Source organism: Fusarium musae, chromosome 2 (genome assembly GCF_019915245.1).
Source record: "Fusarium musae strain F31 chromosome 2, whole genome shotgun sequence".
NCBI classification, from domain to species: domain Eukaryota; kingdom Fungi; phylum Ascomycota; class Sordariomycetes; order Hypocreales; family Nectriaceae; genus Fusarium; species Fusarium musae.
Genome location: NC_058388.1, coordinates 802,899 through 827,225, shown reverse-complemented (window position 1 = coordinate 827,225; position 24,327 = coordinate 802,899). Strand labels below are relative to the sequence as shown.

Below are 24,327 nucleotides of genomic sequence, written 5' to 3'. Positions count from 1 at the left end.
CAAACAACCTGATCCTCTATCTACTTTTTACTGTTACACATTCTAACCCTCACCGCCCTCGGGGTCCTCCTCATCCTCATCACCGAGCTGCTTATCAACGTCCTGCTGCACCTTTTCACCTGTCGTGTCCCTTGCGATCTCGGCAGCCTTCATACCGCCAGCTGTGAGCCACAGGAAGTGATTTGTCTTGAACTGATCAATTTGGTTGAAAAACATGTGAAACCTGCCGTGTCTTGTTAGCCCTGCCCGACTTGTTGCATACATCAGTACTTACGAGTTGTCCTTCTCCTCCACGCTGAAAATACGAGTGTAGATCTGTTTGTCCTTGAAGGCTTGGATCTTCTCTTCGTACTTGTCAAAGTCGATCGCTTCCTTTCCGAGTGACTCGGTGGCCTTTCGGTTGTAGTTGTGGAAGACGGGTCGCTCAAGCAAGAGTCCGAGACCGGGGGCCTTGGGGATAGCCATCTTTTGGTTCTGGTAGCTCTCGTTGATACGTTCCATGGGAGTGCCACAGCGGACGATCAAACTGGCTAGACCAACCATCTTTCGGATCTGGTGCATCATGAAACTCTGTCCGTGGACCTTGAGAGACAGCCATTCTGTGTCGTTAATGATGATGGGCTTGGGGTTGACAACGAATGACTTGATGTGTCGCTTCGCCGAGGGGTCGAAGAACGACTTCTGAACAGTGTAGTTGTGAAAGTTCTTTGTACCGTTGTACTTGTTGAGGGCTTCCTGAAGACGGTTCAGACGCTCGGTGCTGACACGGTATCGTCGCTTAGCGGCAACATAAGCTGCTTTGATGTCTCGAAGGGCGAAATCAACGGGGCCAAGCTCGCGGTTCTTAGGCTTATGGCTCTCCAGAACAAGGCCCGACTGTTGAGCCTCGGGCTCTGTGGTTTGTTCAGCAGCCTCACCAGCGGGGGTCTCAGTAGCAGGCTTCTCCTCCGCTGGCGCGCTCTCCTCAGTCTCTTTCGCAGCCTCCTTGCGTGCAGCAACCTCTTCATCATCCATAACGTGGACTCTCTCCAACACAGCAGCCTTGGTCTCGGGGTCTAACCGGGCCAAGATGGGCTTGATCTCCTTCTCTTCCACTTCGGTCCAAAAATCCTTGACATCCTCCATTCGAGCAGCCAGTTGATCCTCAACACCATGCTCCTTGGCCAACTCAACCAGTTTTTGACCCAAGAAAGACTCGGGGTGGGGAGGTAAAAGACAGTAGCTAGGCATAAGATACTCGTACCATCTTGAGTCGCAGGTCTGGTAACAGCTGAAGGCGTTGTTCGTTCGCTGAATACCCCAGATTCGAATCTGCTCTGGTAGCTCGGCGTTGATCTTGTCCACAATATCCTCATCCTCAATGATAAGCTTCAAACTGATGACGTTGCCGGCCGCATGCACACCCTTATCGGTTCGAGCGCATCGAACAAGGCTTGACTTCTTGGGATCGTCGGCGTTGGCCTTGGAAATAGCGCTTGCGGCGACAAACGCCTTGAATAGATCGGCCTCAATGGTCTTCTCGTTGCCATTGACCTGCATGCCCTTGTAACCAGTGCCCGCATATCCAATCATGACAGCAACCTTTCGCTTGGGTCGTCGCTCCTCGGCAGCAATCTCATCCTTGGAGAAGGGATTGTTGCTCGACTCGCCATCAGCCGAATCGCCCTTCTTGTTCAGTTTGCGACGCTTAAACTCCTTAAATTCATCATTCTTCTTGCGCTTGTCGCCCTTCTCACGACTAGTATCTGGTTAGCGCCGTTGGCGACTGTACTCATTTCGCCAATTGAGGTTATGACTTACCCCCATTCTCCGCGACCCTTCTCTGATCGTCCTTTGCCTGGCTTTCTGTGGTCATGGCGCGGGTTGCGACGATTCTCAGAGCCATTGTTGTTAGAGGCTTTGTTGTTGTCGCCCGAGGGACGAGACTCATTGGCGCTGCTCGCGGCAGGAGCTTCGTTATCTGCCGCCATGTTTGCATCTGTTGCGACAAATACGAAAGGTCGAGCTGACGAGAGAGAAAAGTTGTAGCTATCGCGCGGGTCACTTTTTTTGGTTTGGTTGACGACGAGATTTTCGATGCGGGTGAGTGGGGCTTCCCGTTGCGGTCCCGGCGGGGGGAGCTACATGTGTGGGGGCTACCCTGGATCTCGATATTTCGTGTAAGTGCGGTCGAAGTATGAATGTTCCATCTTTACGTTCAAGTTATTGTGAATACTCATATCTTTCTTGGATTGTGTTGCTTGCAACTGCTGTGGATTATAATCCTTCACTTTATTAGGATAGATGTCGATACTATATGAAAAACCCCCAGTCTTGATTTTAAGCTTGCCCTAGCCTGACTTTCATCTCGAGAATGGTGAATCTATTGTACTCAATTTCTACAGAGACAGTCTCTTGGAAGAATTTAGATCATATTTACCTAAGGTAGGGCGAGGCCCAGAATCGTGATGTAAATAGAGAAAGGCTGTAACAGATGTAGCTTGAATAGCAGTCTCGCGTTACATGCCTCTGAAACAACACATCAATCAACAACCTTGTTTGACAAAGCAAAATAACACTCTTGACTTTAGAATTCGATGCTGTCACTGCCGTCAGGTAAAATTGTTAGTTTACTGCTCAGTTCTTCACTAAAGCCAGGCCATCATTAATGATTATTACATAAGCACAGGAGTGAGTGGTTGTCGAACAATGCATGTAAATGAAACACTCTTGACCCAAGTGGAGGACCTATCGATTCTTGAGGGATCCATCGGTAGTTAATTCATCCACGAATTTGATCATTACAACTGGTCAAAGTTTATTTCATTTGAGACTTCTATTGTACAAATCCATTCGCTATCCAAAAATCGCCTTCACGCTCTCATAACTCGTTTAATAGTTGGAGCTTCGACCAGTGTCAGAAGGGAGACCCTCCTCATCACCGGGCTCCTGGTAAGTACCGCTGGGCTGGGCAGCACCTCGGGTACGCTCCTCGATAATGTTACTTTCGTCGATAGCATCCTTATCATCGCGCTCTGTAATCGTATTAGGGAGATTCTATACTAGAGGAAATGGGTTGAACATACCAAGCTGGGCGTCAGTGTCGGCCTGCTCTCCGTCAATGGGATCCTCAACTCGATCGGAGTCGGACTGAACTGGGATGGGCTGTTCCTTCTCACCAGGGCGAGAGACGTAAGAGTCGTCCTGGAACTCAGCGGAGGGAGCATCTTGAAAACCGTCGGAAGACATGATGAATATTGTTGGTGGAGTGTGAAAAGTGGTTGTGGTGTAAGTGGTGAGTTGGAGATGAGAGTGAATACTGTGTGATTGTGAGAATGCTCTCTTCCTCTGACTCGAGAAGACAACTCTTCTTATACATTTCGTTTCTTCTCCTTAACTGAAACATCCGTTCTCACCATAAACGACTATTCCGTCATGGCCCGCAAACAAAAGCATCTATCCATGACGACATTGACGGATAACCACTTCAATGAATCATCTCCTCAGGACCAACAGCACGGCTCGCTACTAGCCTTGCTGCAAGCACTTAAGAGCCAGATCCTAGTACCCCTGATCTCTTAATTGAAAACCTCGATCCGAGAGGCTAATCTCCAGATCAGCTGTCGCGTGGCTGGGCGATTGTGATGCAAGTGGCAAGCAACTAACCACGACCGATTCGCGATTTACATGATCTTGACGCGTTAAGTGGTTTATCTGAACTGTAGTGGAGTTCGATCTCGAGTTTCGTTAATGAGACAACGGGAGAGTTGCATCAACGATCGATGATGCTGAGGTATTGCTAGCCTTTAAATCGAGGTCAGTGCTTTAAGGGATAGATGATCCGTGGTGGAGTTTGAAGGGAGATTGGCGAAAGAAGCAAATTAAAGACGGAAACTGATGTTTCTGTCCGTGAATTAGGGATATGATTAGATCATAGATGAAGTCATGTTTGTTGTGACGATGTTAGGGAGCTAGCTAAGGTCGATAGCAGCTTGACACTCAGGAACCGTGAGCTGAAATTGAACTATTCAGGGAGAAGTCGAGAGCGTCATAAAAACAAAAAAAAAAAAAAAACACTAGATCATAGTTGATGATAACCAGGTGATAGAAAATGCAAAAAGAAACAATTTGATGAGACTGGGACTCGAACCCAGGAGGATTGCTCCACCAGGAAATTGGTGTTAAGGTTAACCTTAACCTGGCGCCATAACCAACTCGGCCATCTCACCGAGGCTGTTGATGAAGCGTCAAACGCTAATACCAGATTATACACTCATTATGCAGGCATATTTGAGCTTCGCGAAGTATATCAGAAGGGTCGTGATCGCGTCAAAATGCATGTCAGATCGGTCATCGTTGATACTTGATAGAAAGGTTGCAGTGAGGCATGGGTTATCTGACTGTGTCACATTCCAATCTGAAGCCCCCATGCTGAGTCCTCCGTTAATGGTGGTGATGCGCATCATCACCATCAATTCATGCATAATTCACGTGTTCACCACTGAAGCATCTACATCGCGCAAGAGTCGGGACAAACCCGACCTCAAGATTGCGCCCAGCTCAGTCTACGATGCAAAAGATCCTGATCTTGATTCCTCATCCATCTGCCACTATGGCGAGAACCAGATATCATCTTCCTTGCAAAACCTTCTAGCTGCATATTTGTGCCCGTTGGGCCGAGCCAGAAACACCAGCGAGGCAGGATGTTTTGCTTTGTTTCCGAATTTCGCCACACCGCCGTAGAATGTCGCGATGCTCTCTGAAACAAGATTGCAGCGCGCGCCTAGAAGGACAAGGCAGGTAGGTAGGTAGGGAGCCTGTGGCTGAGGGCATCTATGGAAGCTGGTAGGGCCTGTATGGGCTTCTATAGATGGTCTTGCATGGGCATGCCCTGCGATCTGTGCGAAACACATGCATTCGAGTGGAAGAAAAAGTTCCGAGCCTGGCCATCAGTGAGCTAGGATATGACGATCCTCAATCATGACACGTCAATGATCGACTGTAGCAGAGTCCTGGATTGTACTGTAAGAACTAAGAAGAATGAGAGAGATGATGAACCAAGACCAAAACAGAAGCTTGGCCATGTAAAGGGGGCAACGTGAGTTCAAGAGGGTTCACCCAGTAGCGAGAATCATGGCATCTCCAAATTCCATTTGCCAGACATGGGATTATGGTTCAGCGCCATGGTCATGCCTCTGATGATGTGCTCAAAGAGCAAAGTGAGCAACAAGGTCTCGACTTGGCTATATGATCAAACATTAACTATGAGCCAATGACAGCAAGAAGACAAAGTTAATGAGTCGAAAGATACGGAGGTTTCGGATCAAGAGAAATCCCCTTTTTCTTGCGTGATTGTTGATTAAGTGTTGGTTTATCAGGGTTGAGTGGTTGATAAGCTGCCAGGGTGAAGATGAGTCGACTCGGATCTCGGGATGGCGAAAGATTCGTGATGACAAAGATAGTGACATGGGACTGAGAAGAGGTCAATTGACATGGCAAAAGCACATCATCTCAGGCGACATATTCCAGAACAATAAACGATCTTGTTAGTAGTGGAACTTGTCGAGACGCATAATATCTGCATTGATGACTCTGAGGTATGAGTCTATCGTACATACATCGTGGCTGTCTGTGGCGTATATGCACGAAGGACAACTGCCTATTAAAGGAACGTAAGGTTAAAAGAAGGATCAGCTGCAGGCTTCGAGTGAAAAGAGGGGCAGCAGAAAAGTAAAAGAAAGCCCAGTCTGCCAGTCTAGGAGAAAAGAAGACGTAAAAAAGAGGAGACTTGGGAAGAGAATTCTGACGATGGAGTCTTGTTATGTAACAGAGAAGAGGATACGGCGGCACTCGAGGATCCATTTTCTTTTTCATCTGCCGACAACACCGAAAATTCAATGTAAGTCACCGTGGAGTGGATTATCGTATTCAAGCAAGAGACCACCAGTGGCCAGTCCAGCCTAGCCAGTGCCGTTCTTATTGCAGAAGGAGTTTTCTCTGAGGGTCTCAAAGGGGCAAGTCTAAATCAGTCATGCCCCGTCCACGCCCCGTTCTGGTGCATGACTTGGTATAAGCCAAGTTGCGATAGCGTCAGATACCTTGATGATGCTGTGAGACGTCGTGCCTTGTCCCTGACATGAGATTGATATTGAAATGTTCAAATTCCATATCAATTCTCATGGCGATGCTTCAGTGGCGAATGCCATCAACTTTGTATCGCTCAGCAGAGCCGCCACCTTGACTTACACCGACCGAGTGCCGTGTCTCAGCCCCACTTTTGTTAGATCGGCCGCTGATAACGCCATTTCGGTCCCAAATTTGAAAGAGGTTGTGAGAGATGATTGAACAGAATCAACAAGCCCAGACGCCTCCAGGGCTCAACTCAAATCAGTGCGGGAAAAGCTGACAGGGGGGTACATGTTATCTGGAATGGAAAGAAGGATGTGGTCACACAAAAGGATGAGAAGAGGAAGCTGAAAGATAACAGAACGATAGAGAGTGTTGGGGTGATGGGGATAGGGAACAACACTGATATGAGTTTGTTAGTTGCTATCTATCCAGAACTTCGATTGGTCAACAATCAAAAATCGAGGTTGTAGTGAAAGACCCTCTTTCCCTGTCATTCCCCCGCCATTTGGCCAGACAATTGGGACTTGGGACTTGGGTTGTTGGCTTGGCTTGGGTGTTAGTATGTAAAAAAACGGGAATTTTCTGGCACGAGTCGGCTCAGCTTAAACGGAAAGGAGGGGGCCCTCCCCGACGACCCGAACCATCTTTCTCTCAAGGTTGGCCAAACGTCACACTCGATTGGGTCTCTTAACTTACACTTTTCACACCAACAAGACACTCGTTACCTTTACGTACTGTACTGTACTATACATCAGCCAACTCGAATCCTCTCGACAACCTTCGGAGACAAAACCACAAATCACATCCTGTCTCACCTCCTTCCGCAATCCAATTAGCGTCCTCTGGAGCCAAGCACAATCGGCATAGGTAGTCTTGTCTTGTCTTGTCGTCCCGCCTCTTGACCGGGGGTCTAAGCTCGTGCTGCCGTTGGTACATAGCACGCCATCCACCAGTCACTTTGCCTCAGATCCCTTCTGCCACTCTTCCCCGGATCAAGGCCAGCGAGTTACGATATCTCACCTTCTCATCGCGCGACTCCAATTTCCCACCCCCAGGCCCTTGCTTGCTTGTGTTTTACACTCTGGTGCTTACATACATACTCCTGTGCCTCTGAGTCTGCGCCTGCGCCATGGAAAGCCCCTCGCTCGTCAACGGCCATCGGCCCTCCTCCGATTCCTCTGTCGCAACCCCCGGTGCTTCAACTCTTCTTGATTCTTCTATACCTACCTCATCTTCTGCTTCGCATCCTACTCCAGATACAATAAGCAATCATACAAGTCGCCATGCTTCTGCGCCGTCCACAGAACTTGACTCATCCTCACCCCTTCCTCCTACAAACGGCCACTCTTTGAAAGTCTCCGACATCGACTCCGAACACCTCGACGACAACTCTTCCCAACAACCCTCTAAAAACAATTGCGACAGACACCGATCCGATCAAGAAATCAACCCACGTCTCGTCAAGATGCCTTCCGAATTGGTCGGCAAGACCGTCAGCCCGTTCCTCAAGGAACATATTCCTGGCCTCTATGCACCCTTTGGCAAGGCAAAGACAGCCATGCCTCTATCTCCCAGTCCCAACAACACCACTGCGATTCGAAAGAGAGATCCCAACAGCAAGTTTTGCTATCGTCACCGACCCGACTCGAAATGTCGACGCGCCGCCGACGAGACCAAGATGGGTTTCATCCAAACTGTAAGTCCGGTTTCCCCAACCTCAACCACCTAAGCCTCTTCTGCTTGTCGTGACTCTTAGTCGAATACCCTGATAGATTATGCTAACATTCACCAAGGAACTCAACAGCCTTTCATCCGCAGACCAAGAAGCCATCACTCACGTATGGTCTCTCTTTTCTGCTGCCCCATCAAAACATCGTGAGTTGATGTTACAGGGCATCATCACACAATGCTGCTTCCCTCAACTCTCTACTGTATCACGCGAGGTACAAGAACAACTAAAGATCGACTTCCTCGCCGCTCTTCCTACCGAACTCTCCTACAAGATCCTATCATTTCTCGACACAGTTTCTCTCTGCAAGGCCGCTCAAGTCAGCCGCAGATGGAGAAACCTCGCCGACGACGACGTGGTATGGCACCGCATGTGCGAGCAACACATTGATCGCAAATGCACCAAGTGTGGTTGGGGTCTGCCTCTTCTCGAGAAGAAAAAATTGATGGCGTGGAGCCGCCATCAACAAGTTCACCGACAACCGAATGCCGCTGACGTGGTAGAGATTGTCGACGAGGCTGAGACACAATCGAGTGATTCACGAAAACGACAAGCCGAAGACGAACACCATCATGATGATCGAGTTGCCAAACGCTCTCGTGTGAGCAACGGAGAAAAGTCAAGACAACAGCTCGAACAAGAACGCAAGTTTCGACCATGGAAAGACGTCTATCGCGACCGTTTCAAGGTGGGGTACAACTGGAAGACTGGTCGCTGCTCCATCAAGACCTTCAAAGGCCACGAGAATGGCGTTACTTGTCTCCAGTTTGACGACAACATCCTTGCGACAGGTTCCTATGATACGACCATCAAGATTTGGAACATCGAGACTGGAGAAGTTATGCGCACGCTTCGGGGACACACTTCGGCAGTTCGCACTCTTCAGTTTGACGACTCCAAGTTGATCAGTGGCAGCTTTGACAAGACCATCAAGATTTGGAACTGGCAAACAGGAGAGTGTTTGAACACACTCCAATGCCATACCGAGGGTGTGTTGTCAGTCCACTACGACGGTTGTACTCTGGCATCTGGCTCCATCGACAAGACCGTCAAGGTGTTCAGCTTTGATACCAAGCAGACATTCTGTCTTCGAGGTCATACCGACTGGGTCAACCACGTGCGAATTGACTCGCCCTCGCGTGTCATCTTTTCGGCCTCGGATGATCTCTCGGTCAAGCTTTGGGACATCGACTCAAAGCAGTGTATTAAGACATTCCTTGGCCATGTTGGCCAGGTCCAGCAAGTTCTCCTGATGCCTGCCGACTTTGAGCCTGATGAGGTGCCTCAACTGGATAACACAGATACTGCATCCGTATCCAGTGGCAGAAGTAACAGCCCCCCTGCAGCGGCTGCCGAGCAGCCTGTCGATGCTCGGGCGGCTTATGGCTCGGGTTTCACATCCGACCCCGACCGTCCGCTACCCCCACGCTACATGCTCACTGGTGGACTGGACAACACGGTCCGCTTGTGGGACACTACCACTGGCAAGTGCATCCGCAGCATGTTTGGTCATGTTGAGGGCATCTGGGGCCTTGTTGGTGACACTCTTCGTGTGGTCACAGGGGCTAATGACTCCATGACTAAGATCTGGGAACCTCGCTCTGGAAAGTGTGAGCGGAGCTTCACTGGCCATGCCGGCCCAGTCACCTGTGTTGGTCTGAGTGACAGCCGCATGGCAAGTGGCAGTGAAGATGGCGAGGTGCGCTTGTACAGCTTTGAGGGAGAACGTGTCGAAGAGCGCGGCACTCCTTCTTAAGCACCATCTACAACGAGACTTCGTCACTAAATGACTTCCTTTGTGAAATATTCATGACATTCCAAGATACCAAACAGCGTCTTACGCGAAAAGCCACATGTTGGCTCAACTCGTTTTCTATCTTCTTTTTTCTGACCAAGTCTGGTCTTCAACAATATCAAAGGGCAGCGGGAGTATTTACAACGCGACGGGCAGTCGCTTTTTACGGGAATTGGGGTGCATTTATAGGGTTTTGGGGGGAAACGGATAAGTCCTCAGGTTACTGTACTGAGTCAACGGTCAAAAGTCCCTGGGAGTTCTAGGTTTGGGATTGGTATAACACGGCGCTTGAATGGCGAATTCTTTCACAAGAAGTATGATGAAGGCATCAACAATGAGTTTGGCAGGGGATGAGTTATATAGGCTAGTGATGAGCTTAACCTCCAGACTAGAATGAAGTGGAAAATCATTGATCAAAGTCTGTCTTCTTGTAAAGTGACTTAGTGAGATTGGTCTCCTTGTGGTAAAGTAGTTTGCTGGAGCTCTAATGACTTATGCTGCCTCATCACCATCAACCCCTGGTTTCTGATTCACGTATACAAAATCACTGAATATCAAACTGCATCTTGTAATTAATAAGATTGAGTGCAGTATTATACAATTCTCATAATTCCACTTTACCATAGCATGCCCGATGTACTGAAAGATAACAATCTGAGGATGTATCTGTCAGATGAGCGCATTCGTATAAAATGACACTACGTATGCTCCATGGCCACATGAACTTACGTTTTGTTTTATATAAAAGCTATGACGTAAAGGCCGACAATCGGAACGATACTCTATTGTAGAGCTATGAGGAACGGATATAAAGACCTCGCAAGTGATGCAGGCCTCTATGATTAGAGACGTAGGATGAGATGAATTTGAGCATCACCCTCGACTGATTCACAGACCTGGATGCAACTACTTATGATAGGTATGTTGCGCATGACTGTACATGAAAAGGAGACATTACCAATTAGGAGTTCCAAGGTCATCCACTAATGGCTGTTTAATGCATGATATTATGGTAATGATGAGCCCAGCTGCTTCTATTGAGTATCATATGTCATTAAGGGACTACAATATAAAGCTAAATGCTCCTAGAGTGCCGGTGCAGTCTAACTGATCAGATTTTGTAAAATAGGAGTGATATACAGACGACAGTAGAATCATATATCACAAAACATATTCATCGTCGAGCACTATACCATTGAAAGCATTGACAAGATATCTCAAGTTCACACCAAAGATGCTATATAACTCTAGCTAATAAAGACCGTTTGCATACATGCTAGTGCCCATCTTGAAGAAGAATGTTCATTCATGTGTCCACCCGTCTGCATACCCACCTCCGCTATTGTATCTCTTTGACTCTTCCCGCCGGTGTCAACAAAGTGAAGCATTGTTGCTCTTGCAAACGACTTTTTTCCTTTGACCAGCAATAAATCATCACACAAACTGCGATGAGTCTCGGAATTTGAGATACCATAAATTCGAATATTGGAAGTGTTCTTGGACTTCGTATTCCTTGTCGCTATTATTGCTATTTGAAGGAAGTGGTAAGTCTTCCTCCTCCTCCTCCTCCTCCTCCTCCTCCTCCTCCTCCTCCTCCTCCTCCTCCTCCTCCTCTTCATTCTCATCCTACGTCTACTCCTCCTAATACCTCCTAAAAAGGCTAATGAGCTTCAAGAAATCATGTGCAGAGCAGTTCGATACGTCTATCCCGAGTGCGGTCATCCCGTTGATCCTGACCCCAAAGTCTGGGCACTCCAGAAATGTATTCCTGCAGTATCCTTCGGCAGAGATTGCTGGTTCCCTCGCGACCTGCCCGAGAACTACATCGAGAAGAAGCCCTGGCCTAATGATAACCTCGTTGAGCCTTGCCGCATGCCTCACCCACCAGCCTACTCCGACAGTACCTTTGAGGTCAGTGATGCAGAGGCGCAGGATAAGGAAGACACCCCCTCCTCCGTTACCCTCAGCGACGTGGGCAAAGACGGCAATCTGACTATTGACGACATTGACACCATCGAGGGAGAGGAGTTCGACTTCTGGGCTCCTGTGGAAGTCAGATTTGAGGACGAGGACTCGCCCGTTATCCTCGCTGACAAAAAGACTGTCCTTGCCGATATGGAACCTCTGTACCTCGACCCAGCCGACAACTATCACCACGATGAGATCAGCCTCCTCGAGGACGGCGAGGTCGAGGACCCCGAACTCACCGCCTACGTAGCATCTCGTGTCTGGACCGACGAAGAAAACGCCTGCTTCACTAAGGTGATCGAAGAGACGAACGAAGAGCTCGCCATGTTTTCAACGGAGGACAACATCGACTGGATTAGAGTCTCTTCTGTAGACACATCTGCCCCTCTTGGCTACGACCATTATTTTCCGCCGGAGCCCAAGGATGAAGAAGTCATGGATGTGCAGAACTTTCATTGGTTTAAGCCCTGATTTGGAACTCGCCAAATTTGAGGCATACAAAGATGCGTAGAATGGGCAGATAGGGATGAACTATGGGATACTAGGCTATACCACAGAGCTTGATGGATAGGGAGTCCAAAGATGTATACTTGACACGGGATAGAATATTGCTTCTAGCTGCTATTCATTGACCGATACAAACTCTTCGACTTTGACTCATGGTCCCCTTTTCGTGACTGTTTCGTTGGTGACAAGCATAAAGGAACAGGCATCACATCATCGAACTCACAAGGACACTAAGATAATATTGAAGCATCAATTAGGGCTAGCAATCATAAAAGTACATAACAATCGGTCATCGTCAATCACAAATGAGATCCAAATCCCATCAAACGCACCCGCAAATTTACTGTTTCTTCGTCTTTCGCGTCCTGCACCTTTTCCACCTTCTCCTATCATTTCATTCTTGCATTTTTTTCATCACCTCCACAGCCATTCATATCATTAAACGATCGTCATATCATCTAGGGTATCGTTCCAAAAGAATGTTTCCTCCTAGTCGGGTTTACAACTCGTCCTTCGCACGCTGGAAGGTCTCCTTGACAGCCTCGGTAGCCTCGCTGGCTGCACTACCAACCTTGTCAGCGGCAGAGGCCGCAGCTTCGTTGGCTTGGCTTCTGAGGCTTTCGGCGTTGGCGGCAGCGGTGGCGTAGGCTCTCTGGAATCGGGCCAGGACGCTCTCGGTGAACGAGGGCTCCTTGCCGCTGATGAGCTCGGAGACAAGCTCGCTCACGGATTCGTACTGTCTAAGTGCCTCAGCTGAGGCGGTGACGGCGGATGCAGCAGCTGCTTCAGAGGCAATTGATGCCTTGTCAGCAGCAGCGTCGGTGGCCTTGGCGGCATACGAGCTGGCGTCACCCCAAACATGCTCGTACCAGGCGATCTGGGTAGGTTCGCCGTAAACTTGGCCACTGATTTGCTCGACAATGTTGTTCCAAGAATCACCAATGGCAAGGCCGGCGGCTGAGATCTGCTCGTTGGCAGCGTCGACGACCGAAGAGATGGAGTCATCAACAGCCTGAGCCGCAGACTTGACGGTGTCGCCAGCAGCAGAGTAAACAGATCCTGCAGCTTCACCTGCCGCCTGGGCAGCGGAAGCAGCGGACTCCCTCGCCACAGAAGCAACAGAGGAGGCAGATCCTGCAAGGTCAGTGGGAGTAGGGGTAGCGGTTAGGGAAGAGAGAGCAGAAGATGCACCAGCCAGGAATCTAGAGTATCGGTCCTGGGCGGCACCGAGGCCAGCATAGTAGTTCATCTTGGCCTGCTCATAGTACTTTTCAGGGGCGGAAGAAGGTGTAGGTGTGGCGAGTCCAGCAGCGATGAGAGCACTCTGGTACTGGATCTCGGCCCAAAGTCGACCTTCGTTGAGTCTCTGGGAAGCAATGGATTCAATACGCTCCCAGTCGAGCCAGGTAGGGACGGTAGTGGTGGTAGGAAGTTGCTGAGCGGCGGTGGTAGCGGCCTGCTTAGCCTTGTCAAACTGATCACCGGCGGCTGAGACTGCCTGGTCATAAGAAGAGGAGACAGAAGAGAGAAGCTGCTCATGGACTGGCTTAGGGGTACCATAGATCTGAGCAGAGACGACTGAGAGAGCGCTCGAGTATTGCTCAGAGGCACGAGAAACGGCGTTCGAGTACACAGACTGCGCAGCATCGGTGGCGCTAGCAATCGCATCCGTATCAACATAGTCATCAAGGACGATCTGTCGGTGAGGGACCTCTTGGGCCGCAGCACCGAGGAAAGCAGGCTTGACATGCTCATGCTGTTCAGAGAGAGGCGTCTCGTCACGGTGGGTCAGGGGGTCCTCCTCAATCTCGACGAGTGGCTCCTTGTCACCAGCCTCAAGGGGCTCTTCACTACCATTGCTGACTACGGAAAAGGTGTCACCGATAAGCACTTCAGATGCTTCCGAGGCAAGGGGGGTCGACATACTGCTGTCTTCTGACTTTGCGACATTGGTGGCTGACTCGACAACTTCCGAGAGCTCGCTAGACGCTTCTCCAATAACGGGGGCGGCGGATTCGGAGGCAGTGGAGGATAGAGACTCAACAGTCTCTGAGGCTTCCTTGGCAATGCTGCTAGCACTCTCTTCGCCTTCGAAAATGAGGCTGGAGGCGTCGCTGGCAATGGATTCGGCACTGCTTGAAACGGCTGAGGTAGCCTTTTCGATGATGTTAGGCTCGTCGAAAACAGATGAAGCGCTGGAAACACTCTCGCTGGCAGATTCGGCAACTTCGGATGCTTCCTCCTCGATGGGCTCGGCAATGGAAGCGACAAAATCTTCCAAGTTCTGTTCGGCCTCCTCTGCTTTAGAGGTTGCCTCTTCAACGACTTCTGAAAGGCTGGAGGCGGCACTGTCGTCCTCAACCGGGGTCTGAGCCTCAGCTTGCTTAGCTGCTGCTGCCTGCTCGGCAGCAAGCTTCAAAGCCTCAATGTCAAAGTTGTCTGATGTATCTCCGGCAGCAACCTTGTAGCGGGCAACGTCCTTAAGGCGAGCCAGCTCCTTAGCAGCCACAGAGGCAATCTCCATTCCCTCGTCCTCAACTCGTGCAGCGGCGTCCTGGGCCTCGAGCAGAGCTGGGTGGGTAACGATCAATTGCTTCAGTTGCTCAGTCCACTCATTGAGCGTACGCTTGAGCTCGTGATACTTGGCCCAGTCCTTGTAAGTGATGCCATCTGTCCAGGCCCACCTCATTCCGATCTGTTGCAGGGCGAGGTTTCTAGTCTCGTCAAGAACCTGGAAATGAACATCGGCGACAGTGACAACAGTCTCCTGGAGTTCCTGGTCATAGCTTTGGCGCCATTGCCGAATGGCCTGAGCCTTCTGCTTAATGGCCATTCCAGAAGATCGCACAGCAGTGACGATCTGTTGGTTTACATCAGCACCATCCGCGTTAGTTCCGGCAAGTTCAACGATCTTGTTTCGAAGGCCGGTGAGCTCTCGATCAATTGTGGTCTCAAGGTCGTCAAAGAGCTTCTGACCGTTAATGTTGACATTCTCCTCAATCATGCGCTTGGCAATCTCGTCAACGCGCTCCTCCAAGTCAGTAGCACCCTCATCAGCTTGAGTAGCAAACTTTGTCTGCCAAGTCTCGAGGTCCTGAGCCACCATTTCGCGAGCCTTTCGTCGTTTCTCACTCTCATTTTCGGTGGGAGGAGGGGCCTGGACAGGGTTAATGTAGTCAGGAGAAGCAGATTCAACTTCAGGCAGAGGGCTCTCAGTGGCAACGGGAGCCTGAGATGATGATGTTTGAACAGATGAAGTGCTCTGAGGAGCAGGCTTCTGGAAAGATGAGGCAGTTGTTCCAGTGGTGTAGCTATGTGATGTCAGACGATGTATCGACGATATGTAGCTCAGAGAACTTACCTCGAGGAGTAGCTTTCCTGGATGGGCTTGGTGGTCTTGGTCTTGTAACGTCCCAATCGCTCGCCGATGCGAACAAGCTGGGGCTCAACGTTCTGGACGTAGACGGCTCGAACGTGAGGCCAAACGTTGCTGTCAAGGAAGGTATAAGTCTTGTTCCATGTCCAGTAAGCTGTGGGGAGAGCAGTCTTGGTGGTAAAGTCGGAAGCTACATCATAACCTCGAATGGCGTATGGGTGAACAAATTCATAGCCTGGCTGGAGGTACTCGTAGTACATCTGCAGACCATTGGTGCGAGCGATGTCGTAGTATGGGCCTAGCTTCTCGCCAGCTTGGTTCACGTAAGGGCCAACAGATTGGTCATAATGCGCACGCGCAAGAGCCTGGTACTTGACAAGCTGAGGCTGTCCGTTCTTCTCCCACAAAGCCTGGGTATGCGCCTGCGCCTTCTCGACCCATGGAGCTCCATATTGAACAGCATATGCGCGAGTGGGCTGCCAGACCTTGCTATCGACAGTATCGTAGTATGGGCGGGCGATCTCAACGTAGGGCGCTGCATAGTGGTCGTAGTATGGTTGGACGTGAGGTTGCACGGTGTCCTTAACCTGGAAGTAGGGTTTACAAATCGACGGGCTGTTCTCGTCGCACTGTTCGAGCGAGGGTGGGCATCGGAAGAGGACTGTATAGATGGCGAACCATGTCGCGAGTCTAGCAGAAGAACAGTCAGCTTATTGTGCGTGAAAACGGCGGTATCTCGATGCGATAACGATGAAAAAGATTGGTAAAGGACATCAAGCGAGAACAAGAAGCCATGACGACGCGCAGAGCAAACATACCTAGCGACGACACTAAAAGTCCATGCAAAAATACTTCTTCTCTTCTTAATTGATGCTCGGCGACCTGCGACAGGCTTTCCATTCGCCTTGCCGTTGATGTGGCCGTTGCCGTTCATGATCGAGCCGGCGGACTCGGCCATGATGACAAGCTAGACACGCGCTGCGGTCGAAGCAATCAATCAATGATGAAGTCGATAGACGAGAGCCAATACTGGCAAGCGAACGGTAGCAAAGACTCCAGCTTTCAGCTACGCGAGAAGAGGCAACGAGGAACAAATGTGTTCTTTGAAGCGTGTTAGCCTTGACAAAGTCAGGTCAGGTCAGGTCAGGGCTGCAAAAGTTTTGGGAGCTTTAAGGTTGAGTGAATGAAGCTGGCTTACCTATAGTGCGTTACAGGTCAGGACGAACTGCAGGGGTTGCGTGCTGTAAAATACTGGTGCCGTGAAGCAAGCGAGAGGTCTAGGAGCTCTTCTGTGACACAACTCGAGACAAGAGCGAGACAGCGAAAGAAAGCAACCGAAGCTGCAAATGAAAAAGGGTTGAGCTCTTGGCTTTTGTATGGATGTATTGTCTTAGGAGAGGTGAAGGAGGAAAATAAGATTAACGTTAGGGAATAGAAGAGGAGATAAACTGAAAGTCACGATTGACGTCGTTACAGCTGCCTTGGTCTTGGCCATGTCCATCCCATCCGTGGCCTGGAATCCAACCCCAAAGCTAAGGTTGGTAGGTCTCTAACGTTTACTAGCACGCACATCATATCTGTACAGTGGTGTCATGCACCAATACGCCATTAGTTGATTATACCGTTTCTGTCACTGTCAGTACCAAAGATAAGCAACCATCCAACATGGATTGCTTCCTGTCCTGCAGTTTTCGAAACAGTTGCATGGTTGCGACGTCATCCAGAACCACATAAGCTTGCTTTACCCGAACGCCTTTTGATGCCACTGACAGGACCACGCGCACTGATTGGATGATCGAGAACTTAGATATAAACAACAAGCTGAAATCTCAAACATAATACGTCAGGGAATCCGAAAAGGTGTCAAGAATGGTTTATCAATCATAGACTTTTACCAAGACAAAATAAGAACATGCACTAAATAACACTAACTTGGGAGAGGGTTTCCCTCTGGTGTTTTTGACAGCCATCAACTGACTGTCCCGAGCCGCGCTGTAGCAGCCGACGAACGTTTCCATGTGATAGCGTCTCAGGCTTGGACAGAAAAAGGCGACATTGTGAAACTTAGGGTAGCCATGATAATAAGGGGACGTCTCAATCTTGGTATATCATGTTGAGTTAAAGACTTTCAGTACAGCTCCCAAAATCAATGGACAGGCAGTGAGGCTCAAAGTCTATGACGCTTCGCCAGAATTATGGCCTTTCTTGTGATACATTCATCAGATAAGCAGATCATCTTTTTGTCGCCATGAAAACCACATTACTACGTAGGGAGACAGAAAACTTCAGACCCTAGATCAGTGAGCCAAAAACAATCAGTCAGAAAGCTCTCTACAATCACAGTAAGCTGACCAAAGTATTTCAAGCCATTGCCATCAAGGTTCAGCCTTTTCTTACCTCCTAAAGGTTCCTGTTGGCTGTTTTACCATGACATCAACCATGATTTGACGCTAACACGTGAGCCTGTCACTGTCGGAAAATTACTGCCCCGATTCCGATCCTTCGACGATTGCCAGGCATCTCCGGTTGGGTTCGCAGTTCGGGCAAGTCAAACTGTGGGGGGTGGCGGTTAGCGTTTCCTCCACCACGGGCGGGCAATTATTAAGAACCACGTCCTCAACAAAGTCAAGCTTAATCTTCAAGATTCAACTCGTAAGTTTAACATCAACATTACAGTTAGGTTCTGTACCGGCTGGCGCAAACACTATATACATATCCGCTGTTAAATCTGCGGACCGTTTAACATCTCATCAAAGCCCAAACCTACTCTGTAACGCTCATCGGTCTGTTCATCGTCTCTCCGCTTCCGACTGCGACTCCGTTCAGACCCCTCGATACGATTCGACACTTCGGCGCATGCCTCTGTGAGCAACCTGATAAAATAAGCCCCTCGTGGGCGCGATCGATTTGTTTCGAATCGCCTTCATCGAACTCAAATTCTCATCATGGAAGATCCAACCTCGATTGCCAAGGCTAAGAGCCTACACCGAACCTCGACCCGATCCGATGATCTACTACAGCCTCAAGACAACCCCAGCATCTGCCGAATATGTCGAGGCGAAGGAACTCCAGAGGAACCGCTCTTCTACCCTTGCAAGTGCAGCGGTAGTATTAAATATGTTCATCAGGATTGCTTGATGGAGTGGCTATCCCATTCTCAAAAGAAGTACTGCGAGCTTTGCAAGACATCATTCCGATTCACCAAGCTATACGCCCCCGACATGCCTCAGTCTCTTCCAGTCCATATCTTCATTGGGCACATGGCCAGATATTTCTTCCAAAATGTCTTGGTATGGCTTCGTGCAGCCCTGGCCATCAGCGTTTGGCTCTGCTGGTTGCCTTACTTTATGAGAGGTGTCTGGTCATTCATGTTCTGGGTCAGTGATGAGGGTTTTGGCAACACTTCCATGGTGGCTCGCTCCAATGACACAGCGTCATCGACAGAAAACTCATTACGGGGGATGTCTCCTTCGGCCGTGAATTTCGAGACGTGCCCTGGAAGCCCCCTATTTGTGGCGACTACTACTCCAGCTTCGGTTGCCAATACTCTGCTTGATGGTTTATCTGAACAGAACATTTCTGACTTCTTCTCGCGTATGATGTCTATTTGGGGTGTTGCAGTCAAGTCTGATCGCCCTGAATCTGCTAACGCAATATCATCCCGGTCCATGTCCATACCACCAACCCTGCTTGGAGAGGTAGCTTTTTTAAACAACTTGACCCGAAACCCAACTCTCAACCGCGCTGTTATTTCGATCCTTGAAGGCCAAATCATCACTGTCCTGGTCATCGTTTGCTTCATTCTCGTTATTCTGGTTCGGGATTATGTTGTTCAGCAGCAGCCAGAGATTAACATGCGCCCTGCCTTTCCAGCCCCTGAGAATCCCGTACCGCAGCAGGAGCCGATGCTTGTCCGGCCGGAGGAAGTAGAGGAACTGCCGGGCCCAGACGAATCAGACGATGAGACTTTGGACACCGGAGACCCTTTCGCCTCCGCAAATGATGTCGCCTTTGCCGCCCAGGTTCAGGCTGATGGACGTTTACGCAGGCGAACGAACTCTGAGCTCGTGATCCCTCCAGGCCTTATCGAAACTGGCCCTAGTGAGGCAGGTCCAGCTGAATCTCAAACCCCTCCAGACGCAGGTATTGCTGAGGAGCGTGCCAGCGTCTACGAATACCTTCGTATTTACCGACAGGCAGACGGTGATGCTCGAAAGATCCTGGAGCTTATCCACCAAGAGGGCCTTGAAAACAAGCTCTCGTACTGGGTTGATGTCACGCGCCGGGCTCTGCAAGACGAAGATGACGCGCCTCCCCTTGATCTTAACGCTGATCCTTACACTAGTCGAGAGCGAGCAGGAAGTTTCGGCTCTACTGTTGCCAGTTCATCTCGGAAGGCTTACACACCCGGTTCTGACGACTTTCCAACACCAATGGATGTACCCGGCGAATCTTCTTCAGGCAAGGGCAAGGAAAAGGAGATTCTACCACCTCTACCTCGCCAAACCTCCGAGGCAAGCTCAGCAAGTCTTTCTCGGCCTCGTGCTGTTTCCGATGGGCCTCAACTTCATGACTCAGTGAACCCTCTAGCTAACAACAGTTGGTCATTTGTAGACCTGCCTGTTGATACTCAGGAGGCAGGGGCATCAAGTGGGCTACCAGATGCTTCTCAAGCGGCACTGTTTGGATCCAAAAACTATGAACAGTCGACGCTCGATGCTGCGGCTAGTGCTTTGTCTGATTTGAGAGAAAACGAGAATGAGCCTGATCGTCAGGTTGAACGCACTGGAACGTTTGGAACTCCGGAGCCACACGCATCGGAACAACCTCCAGTTGCTGCAGTTCAGGAAGACGGTCGTCCCGCTGGCTTAGTCGGTAGAGTGACTGATTTCATGTGGGGTGACTTGGATGAGCAACAACGAGCTGCGCCAGATGCAAATGCCGTTGACCCCGTCGCCGCTCAGCAAGACGATACCGATGGTTGGGAAACTGAGCTTGACGAAATCCACCAAGACGGACCTCCACCTGATGCGGCTGCAGCCGGAGAGCCTGAGGAACCCGAGGAACCTGAGGATCTGGGCGATGGTGCAGCTGCAGGACTTGATCAAGAAGCCATGGAAGACCTCGAAGACTTTGAGGGTGTCATGGAGCTGATCGGTATGCGGGGACCTGTTGCCGGACTCTTCCAAAACGCTATCTTCTGTGCGGTCCTCGTTTCTGTGACAATCTTTGCTTGCATCTTTGTTCCCTACAATTTTGGACGTGTCAGTCTCTGGGTGGTTGCCAACCCCATGCGCCTTGTTCGACTGATCTTTGAATTCTCCAAGCTCTTACAAGATGCTGCCGTTATGGCTGCCGGGTTCTGTTTATGGGTTGCTATTAACATGATCGACATATTCACAGGCCTTATTGGGGGCCTTGTGGGCTCTCACGTCATCATCGCAAGAAAGGCTTCATGGTCCCTCTGGACCAATGCCGGTTCGCGCGTACTGGACTATACTTTTATGGATTTGCCCATGTCTGCAGCAGAGATGCAGAATTTCTCTGCTATCAGCCATAGTGCACTCCTTGCAGTTAAAGGCAATATTGGTGCTCTCTTCACAATCACCGGCAAGGCTGTGGGCTTTATCTTCAGTGGCAGAATCTTCACCAGCAGTGTTTCGGTGGATTCAATTAAATCGGCTGCTGCTGTAGCGTGGCCCAAGATTACCGCTCTTTCCTCTGCGCTATTGAAGCCGAATTCTTGGGTGGTCAACCTTGGAGAGGCCGATGGACCTCTTAACGTCAATCCGGAGCTGGCTCACTGGTCCGGGCTGGATCGCTTCTGGGCCATCGCAGCAGGCTATTCGACACTGTTCTTCTTCGGCGCACTTTACTTGAAGCGCGGGAGCCCATTCTCTCGGGGTCACATGCTTCAAGCTTGGGAGGCTGGCATCATCGATACCTTGCACCAAGCTAGTGGCATTATGAAGGTTATCATGATCATTAGCATTGAGATGCTTGTCTTCCCGCTTTATTGCGGACTCCTGCTGGACGGCGCCCTCCTTCCTCTTTTTGAGAACACGACCTTCAAGTCTCGCCTCCTTTTTACCTATCACTATCCCATGACTTCCGTCTTTGTTCACTGGTTCGTTGGCACTGGCTATATGTTTCATTTTGCCCTCTTTGTGTCAATGTGCAGGAAGATTATGCGCCAAGGCGTTCTCTGTAAGTTTTTCTTCGTTCTTTGCATTGTTGAAAGCTAACAGATTTCCAGACTTCATTCGCGACCCAGATGACCCAGAGTTTCACCCTGTTCGTGATGTCCTGGAGAGGAACTTGGCCACGCAGTTGAGAAAGATTCTTTTCTCAGCTTTTGTGTACGGCGCCCTGGTCATAGTTTGTCTGGGCGGCGTGGTATGGGGACTGTCTTGGGCAGTCCCAGGAGTTCTTCCTGTTCACTACTCGTCCAATGAACCAGTACTCGAGTTCCCTGTGGACCTGCTCTTCTACAACTTCCTTATGCCACTTGCCGTCAGCTTCTTCAAACCTGGAGATGGACTTCATGCTATGTATACGTGGTGGTTCAGGACCTGCGCCCGAGGCTTGCGACTCACCTACTTCCTCTTCGGCGAACGAAAGATTGACGAGGAGGGAAGCTTGAGTTTGGGTAATGCCGCTAGAGCCCAACAACATCCATGGTACAAAACTTTGTTTCTGGAGCTCGATACCCGGTATAAGGTCGTACCCAAGACCTGGACTGATTTCTTTGATGGCGGTGATGCTAAACCAAGGCCTCCTCTTAGCAACAGTGAAATTCGCTCGCTCACTCGACACAAGAATCATCTCAAGACTGCGAATCAACTTGTCGATAGTGGACGTTTTGTTCGTGCACCTGCGTCCGATCGCATCAAGATACCTAAGGGCAAGAGGGTCTTCCTTGATGTCGATGAGCATGGGCGAAGAATCGATGGGCAGGAAGACACTGATCTCTACGCCAGCAACCAGTATCAGATGGTCTATATACCGCCTCACTTCCGAGCGAGGGTCTTCCTGTTCATCCTATTTATCTGGATCTTTGCGGCGGTCACAGGAGTTGGTTTCACCATTATTCCACTCGTGTTTGGCCGACGCATGTTTAAAATGCTGATTCCTCAGCATATCCGAACAAACGATATCTATGCATTCAGCATAGGTGTTTATCTTCTCGGTTCTGCAGCTTACCTGGTCTTCCACGCTCGCAGTGTTTGGGCGAAGATCAAGGATGGGGTTTCCGCTGCTAGAGCATCTCTGGCTGCTGGAAACCTTGAACGCCGCGCCGCGGCAGTTTTGTTACGGGGCGTCAAGATGCTTTATGCTTATTCTTTCCTCCTTGTTGTCTTCCCACTCCTGATCTCGGGGCTCATGGAGCTGTATCTTGCAATTCCCCTCCACACTTACATGTATCCTCCGACGGCGGCGTCAATTCAGGCCGCAAGAGAGGGTGGGCCGGAGGCTAGCCGTCACACGGTGCGTGTGATCCAAGCCTGGACACTGGGCCTACTATATTTGAAACTCGGTGCTCGGATGGTCACATCAATGTTCCCAGATACTCGCCTTGCTGTTGCTGTCCGAACGGTATTGCGAGGCGGGTGGGCGAACCCTGACATCGGCGTTCTGACACGAGCATTCGTGCTCCCAGGTCTTGCGATTGCTGGAGCTGCTATACTTGGGCCTCCAGCACTTACAAGCGCTCTGATCAAGTACAATATCATCCCAGGCATGGAAGCAGGAGAGAGCGAACTGGCAGAAGCTGCGCGAATTGCGATAACGTATCGACACTCATACCCAGCTGTTGCGCTGTCCGCCTTGCTGGTCAAGAACACGATTGGTCTGGTCAAGGTGTTTAATGGTTGGACGGCCCGCATACGGGACGAAGCCTACCTTATTGGGGAAAGGCTGCATAACTTTGGGGCTGCCGCTGCAGGAGCGGGAAGGGTCAGAGGTGCATGGAGAGCTGGAGGGGCAAGACTGTAATGGGAGAGTGAACAGCGCAGAACAGGCGGTATGACTGACGATGTGGATAGAGCCAACGTTAGACATCGGCCTTGATGATATTTTGGCGCTATTAAAGGCAGTTGCCAATATGAACTAAGATTCACTAATAAGTACTTCAATTCAATTCAATGGATCCCAATTAAAGTGCATGAGCCTGCAGTGAATTATGTCATGTCTTGATTGATTTTGTGGAATGAAGAGACGAACATGTTACCCTCCATGCAAGAGAGTGGCCCTGTGGGGCAGAAGAACTTACAAGATATCAAAATAAACTCATCAAAGACGTCCCTAAGTTAAGGCTAGTCTTTTTTGTCACCTGGGAAAAAGAGCCTAAGGCACCTTGGCTCCCCTAGAGTGGGTATTTTAGTGTAAACAACAACGAATATGCTCAGGTGACGCTTTTGTTGACAAGTCGTCTTTCAGGTTTAGTTTGTAGAAGTTCTAATTCTCTTTTTCTGATGCTGTATGAGTTGTCAAAGCTGCCCGTCATGCGAAAATGACGCACATGCTTGTCAGTCATGGATGTAGGATTAATATCAGCTTCTATTCATAGATTCACGTTATGAAACTCGAGTCTAAGACAAAGTGGCGAACCCCTGTCAATGCAAAGTGTCAGAGCGATAGTGCATACGGATAACCCCTAGGTCAATGCACTGAGCTTAAGAGAAACTTGGGATGATTCAGATTAAAGTGAATTTTCCGACCAGCTTCAAGTGATGGAGACGCAAAGTATTGACAACACACATAACAAAGAAATGGATGGATACGACCACAATTCAGGCACAAAGAGTCATATGAGTCACGTGTGTATCTGAGACAGAGGATTGC

At 49.7% G+C, this 24,327-nt stretch overlaps 6 protein-coding genes and 1 non-coding gene across 7 annotated transcripts; 3 read left to right on the top strand and 4 right to left on the bottom strand.

Annotated features, from left to right (window-relative positions):
* Positions 1–42: 42 nt before the first annotated feature.
* J7337_002230 (uncharacterized protein) lies at positions 43–1,970 on the bottom strand (the record flags this gene model as incomplete). Its single annotated transcript, XM_044819962.1, has 3 exons — positions 43–223; positions 275–1,738; positions 1,801–1,970. The coding sequence occupies 3 exons, from the start codon at positions 1,968–1,970 to the stop codon at positions 43–45; spliced, it is 1,815 nt and encodes a 604-aa protein (XP_044684262.1).
* A 901-nt stretch (positions 1,971–2,871) lies between these two features.
* On the bottom strand, positions 2,872–3,228 carry J7337_002229 (uncharacterized protein; the record flags this gene model as incomplete). The annotated part of the gene is made up of 2 exons (XM_044819961.1): positions 2,872–3,014; positions 3,066–3,228. The coding sequence occupies 2 exons, from the start codon at positions 3,226–3,228 to the stop codon at positions 2,872–2,874; spliced, it is 306 nt and encodes a 101-aa protein (XP_044684261.1).
* An 880-nt stretch (positions 3,229–4,108) lies between these two features.
* J7337_002228 lies at positions 4,109–4,208 on the bottom strand. Its single transcript has one exon. It is a non-coding gene; the product is annotated as a tRNA-Leu (tRNA).
* Positions 4,209–7,573: 3,365 nt separating this feature from the next.
* SCON2 (E3 ubiquitin ligase complex SCF subunit scon-2) lies at positions 7,574–9,593 on the top strand (the record flags this gene model as incomplete). The annotated part of the gene is made up of 2 exons (XM_044819960.1): positions 7,574–7,804; positions 7,902–9,593. The coding sequence occupies 2 exons, from the start codon at positions 7,574–7,576 to the stop codon at positions 9,591–9,593; spliced, it is 1,923 nt and encodes a 640-aa protein (XP_044684260.1).
* Positions 9,594–11,312: 1,719 nt separating this feature from the next.
* Positions 11,313–12,071, top strand: J7337_002226 (uncharacterized protein; the record flags this gene model as incomplete). The annotated part of the gene is made up of 1 exon (XM_044819959.1): positions 11,313–12,071. The coding sequence occupies one exon, from the start codon at positions 11,313–11,315 to the stop codon at positions 12,069–12,071; it is 759 nt and encodes a 252-aa protein (XP_044684259.1).
* A 535-nt stretch (positions 12,072–12,606) lies between these two features.
* On the bottom strand, positions 12,607–16,441 carry J7337_002225 (uncharacterized protein; the record flags this gene model as incomplete). The annotated part of the gene is made up of 3 exons (XM_044819958.1): positions 12,607–15,418; positions 15,469–16,173; positions 16,302–16,441. 3 exons carry the CDS (start codon positions 16,439–16,441, stop codon positions 12,607–12,609), a joined length of 3,657 nt encoding a protein of 1,218 aa, XP_044684258.1.
* Positions 16,442–18,428: 1,987 nt separating this feature from the next.
* Positions 18,429–23,478, top strand: J7337_002224 (uncharacterized protein; the record flags this gene model as incomplete). The annotated part of the gene is made up of 2 exons (XM_044819957.1): positions 18,429–21,690; positions 21,740–23,478. 2 exons carry the CDS (start codon positions 18,429–18,431, stop codon positions 23,476–23,478), a joined length of 5,001 nt encoding a protein of 1,666 aa, XP_044684257.1.
* Positions 23,479–24,327: the final 849 nt, after the last annotated feature.